This window comes from Xyrauchen texanus, chromosome 8, assembly GCF_025860055.1.
Source record: "Xyrauchen texanus isolate HMW12.3.18 chromosome 8, RBS_HiC_50CHRs, whole genome shotgun sequence".
NCBI lineage: Eukaryota > Metazoa > Chordata > Actinopteri > Cypriniformes > Catostomidae > Xyrauchen > Xyrauchen texanus.
Window position 1 is genome coordinate 50156839 of NC_068283.1, and position 5000 is coordinate 50161838.

A 5000-nucleotide genomic window follows, 5' to 3' on the forward strand; every position below is an offset into this window, starting at 1 on the left:
TTACTGTCAGAGCACTGACACTGGAGGAGAACTGCACCACAACATGTGTGTCTGTCACCTTCAGTCAGTGTCTGCTTCAGTGTATTTGCCAAAGTGTGACACCTGTGTGACGAGTGATTGTGAAATCTGCTGAAGGGTTTCTTCAGAGATGTTTCCGATGGGATTAACTGCCTTTGTGCCACAGAAATAAGAGCTTTGCAATTATGAGCCAATGTTTTTAAAGATGTTTTCTTTTACATATTTAATTGTGGAGTTTAAAACAGATGTACACGTACTATGTTACAACAATAAAAGCTGGGTTATTTGGTCTCCGCAGTCTGAATGATGTCTGGTTGCTGGGGCAGTCTTCAGGCCTCCATTAAGTCATAGATTAATGGAGTTCATGTCAGAATTACTGTAAGTGTGAGATGGCATCTTCTCGAGCTGTTCATACGGCTGATAACGGTCATCTGTATGTGTTTTACAACAACCAATGCTGTAGGCATCCGTGGCATAGTATGTAAGGGATAATGTACAGCCGATTGTTATCGCACAATAAACGCCGACAGGACGATCAGGATCCCGAATCGGAGACTCTTGCATCATCCTGAAGGGGTTTATTTTGTGATAACCGTCTGACTGTACATTATCCCGCTTATTACATGACTACTAAATGAATAAATACATGAATATAAAATATTGACTCGCTTATTTGTAGATGGTGCGGCGATCCGGGAAGCAGGAGAAATGGCTCCCGGATGTGCGGTTGTTACAGAGCAATGTCTGACCAGTGGATGGCGCAATTGAGCAATCAGAATTGAGTATCCCAGAGAGCATGTAATAAAATTGCATATCAAACAAATCTGTGTTCACTACCTTCAACTTTTCAGGCCGCCGCCTTACTGTTTTTCTGTTACATGATGTCATGACTCAAGTCGGAGCTTTCTACAAAGATGTTTTTTACAGGTCAGGACCTCTTAATTCCAACATGACGTGAATCCTCCATTACAATGATGGGATGTTTAAATGAGCCGAGACTGTCAAAACTTCAAACACAAACAAACCCACAAGCTTTTTAAAAACTGCTTTATTTCTCTCTTTCGAGCTTTTCTTTATTTTCTATCTATAGTCTGTCTGTCTATCATCTGTCTATATATCTATCATCTGTCTGTCTATCTATCATCTGTCTGTCTATCTATCTATTATCTGTCTGTCTGTCTGTCTATCTATCGTCTATCTATCATCTCTGTCTAGCATCTATCTATCGTCTGTCTATCTATCTATCTGTCTATCATCTGTCTGTCTATCTATCTGTCTATCTATCTATCTGTCTATCTATCATCTATCTATCTATCGTCTGTCTATCTATCTATCTGTCTATCATCTGTCTGTCTATCTATCTGTCTATCGTCTGTCTATCTATCTATCTGTCTATCATCTGTCTGTCTGTCTATCTATCTGTCTATCGTCTGTCTATATATCTGTCTATCATCTGTCTGTATATCTGTCTATCATCTGTCTATCTATCTATCTATATATCTGTCTATCATCTGTCTGTCTATCTATCTATCTATATATCTGTCTATCTATATATCTGTCTATCTATCTATCATCTGTCTGTCTATCTGTCTATCTATCTGTCTGTATATCTATCTATCTATATATCTGTCTATCATCTGTCTGTCTGTCTATCTGTCTATCTATCTATCATCTGTCTGTATATCTGTCTATCATCTGTCTATCTATCTGTCTATATATCTGTCTATCATCTGTCTATCTATCTGTCTATATATCTATCTATCATCTGTCTGTCTATCTATCATCTGTCTATCTATCTGTCTATCTATCTATCTGTCTATATATCTATCTATCATCTGTCTGTCTATCTATCTGTCTATCATCTGTCTGTCTATATATCTGTCTATATGTCTATCATCTGTCTGTCTATCTATCTATCTGTCTATCTATCATCTGTCTGTCTATCCGTCTAGAATGAGGACGGTTGAGAATATTATTAATCACAATTTGCTGTAGTGCACTTTATTGTAGAGGGACTGGAGCTGCTCAGCTGATTCATTGTTGTATTTGTGTGACTGTTGTGTATGATTGTAGGTTGTTTTGTGTTGAATGGTTGTATTTTGTTGTTGTTATATTTCTGTGTCTGCTGTGTATGATTGTAGGTTTGTTTTGTGTTGAATGGTTGTAATTTGTTGTTGTTGGACTGTAAACGCGTCTGTCAGTTCCGCTCCGCGTCGGCAGGTGGCAGCAGCTTTTTAAGAGTAGGTGACGCGCATGCGTAGGGCAGTAGACATTCATGATGGCGTCGAGCGCAGCGGCTCGCACCGGTGCCACCGCTGTTAAAGTCGCTAAACCGATCTTCAGCCGCGACCTGCTCGAGGCTCGGCGGAGGGTTCGAGAACTGTACCGGGCCTGGTACCGAGAGGTGCCGAACGCAGGTACCACACGCGCTTACACACTAAAACGCGCACACACTGAACCACGTCAAGGTCACAAACATGAACATACACAGCTGCACAATCACAGCATAAACATATATACACACACACACACACACACACACACACAAGAGAAATGCACACAACTGCACAATCACAATGACACGCAATATCAATTGTTTGTGAGTTCATCATGATCTCTCAATAACGTTCTTCTTTGATATCAATGTTTTGAAAATGTTGTGTTTGTGTTTCAGTTCACGTATATCAGTTGGATATTTCTGCACGGCAGGGACGAGATAAAGTGCGAGAAATGTTCGACAAGAACAAACACGTCACAGATCCACGCGTTATTGACATGCTGGTGATCAAGGTAACACAAATACTAACACACACACTGCACACTCACACCAACATGTACTGTCACTAACACAAACGCATTGCTCACACACTTCACACGCACTCTCACTAACACACACACACACACACACACTGCATATATGCTTGCGCACACACTGCTCTTACACTGCATACACACACTGCATATATGCTTGCGCACACACTGCTCTTACACTGCATACACACACTGCTCTTACACTGCATACACACACTGCATATATGCTTGCGCACACACTGCTCTTACACTGCATACACACACTGCATATATGCTTGCGCACACACTGCTCTTACACTGCATACACACACTGCATATATGCTTGCGCACATACTGCTCTTAACCGCTACACGCACAATGCACACTCACAGTACATACACTCACACGGCACGTTCACACACACACTGCACACTCGCTGCATACACACACACTCCCACTGCATGCGTGCGCGGATACACACACACAATGCACACTCCCACTGCATGCGCACACACTCACTCGCACTACGCACTCACTCACACTATACACCAACACTGCACACACACACTAAAACAAAAATACACTCACTCTGCATACACACTCACTAACTCGCACTACACACGCTCACACTCTCACTGCACGCGCTCGCACGCTGCTCTCACACTCTCACTGCACGCTCACACTGCTCTTACACTGCATACACACACTGCATATATGCTTGCGCACACACTGCTCTTACACTGCATACACACACTGCATATATGCTTGCGCACACACTGCTCTTACACTGCATACACACACTGCATATATGCTTGCGCACACACTGCTCTTACACTGCATACACAGACTGCATATATGCTTGCGCACACACTGCTCTTACACTGCATACACACACTGCATATATGCTTGCGCACACACTGCTCTTACACTGCATACACACACTGCATATATGCTTGCGCACACACTGCTCTTACACTGCATACACACACTGCATATATGCTTGCACACACACTGCTCTTACACTGCATACACACACTGCATATATGCTTGCGCACACACTGCTCTTACACTGCACACACACACTGCATATATGCTTGCGCACATACTGCTCTTACACTGCATACACACACACTGCATATATGCTTGCGCACACACTGCTCTTACACTGCATACACACACTGCATATATGCTTGCGCACACACTGCTCTTACACTGCATACACACACTGCATATATGCTTGTGCACACACTGCTCTTACACTGCATACACACACTGCATATATGTTTGCGCACATACTGCTCTTAACCGCTACACACACACAATGCACACTCACAGTACATACACTCACACGGCACGTACACACACACACACACACACACTGCACACTCGCTGCATACACACACACTCCCACTGCATGCGTGCGCGGATGCACACTCCCACTGCTTACACTCCCACTGCACACACACACACACACACACACTGCTCTCACTCTGCACTCACTACACGCGCACACACACTCACTCGCGCACTCACTCACACTACACGCCAACAATGCACACACACACTAAAACAAAAATACACTTACTAACTCGCACTACACACGCTCGCACACTGCTCTCACACTCTCACTGCACGCGCACACTGCATATATGCTTGCACACACGGCTCTCACACAGACACTGCTCTCACACACCACACACACAATGCGCACACACACTCACTCCACACACACTGCTCTCACACTGCACTCCACTCCACACACTCACGCGCACACTGCACGCACACACACCCACTGCTTACACTCACTGCACGCGCGCACACACTCACTAACTCGCACTAACACACATGCACTGCTCTCACACACTGCATACATGCTTAATCACTCCCACTGCGCGCGCTCACACTGCGCGCACTCACTGCACGCGCTCGCACAATGCTCTCACACTCTCACTGCACGCACACACTGCATATATGCTTGCACACACGGCTCTCACACACAGACACTGCTCTCACACACCACACACACAATGCGCACACACACTCACTCCACACACACTGCTCTCACACTGCTGGCCACTACACTGCGTCTTGGCCACTACACTGCACTACACACCCACTGCTTACACTCACTGCACGCGCGCACACACTCACTAACTCGCACTAACACACATGCACTGCTCTCACACACTGCA

The 5000-nt window shown here is 44.6% G+C and overlaps 2 protein-coding genes across 3 annotated transcripts in view; both read left to right on the forward strand.

The window, feature by feature from the left end:
* Positions 1-1654, forward strand: part of LOC127647572 (myosin phosphatase Rho-interacting protein-like) — a 23620-nt gene extending 21966 nt beyond the window's left edge. Inside the window, exon 19 of one of the 2 annotated variants that reach the window (XM_052131896.1) lies at positions 1-1652. This exon is cut by the window's left edge and continues 2025 nt beyond it. The gene's annotated coding sequence lies outside the window, so the exon portion shown is untranslated. The other variant, XM_052131897.1, reaches the window with a different exon arrangement.
* A 601-nt stretch (positions 1655-2255) lies between these two features.
* ndufa6 (NADH:ubiquinone oxidoreductase subunit A6) overlaps positions 2256-5000 on the forward strand; it is a 3434-nt gene continuing 689 nt past the window's right edge. The window contains exons 1-2 of the mRNA XM_052131967.1: positions 2256-2435; positions 2693-2808. Coding sequence (XP_051987927.1) covers positions 2294-2435; positions 2693-2808 — 258 coding nt within the window. The 5' untranslated portion in view covers positions 2256-2293. The remainder of the gene's footprint in view (positions 2436-2692; positions 2809-5000) is intronic.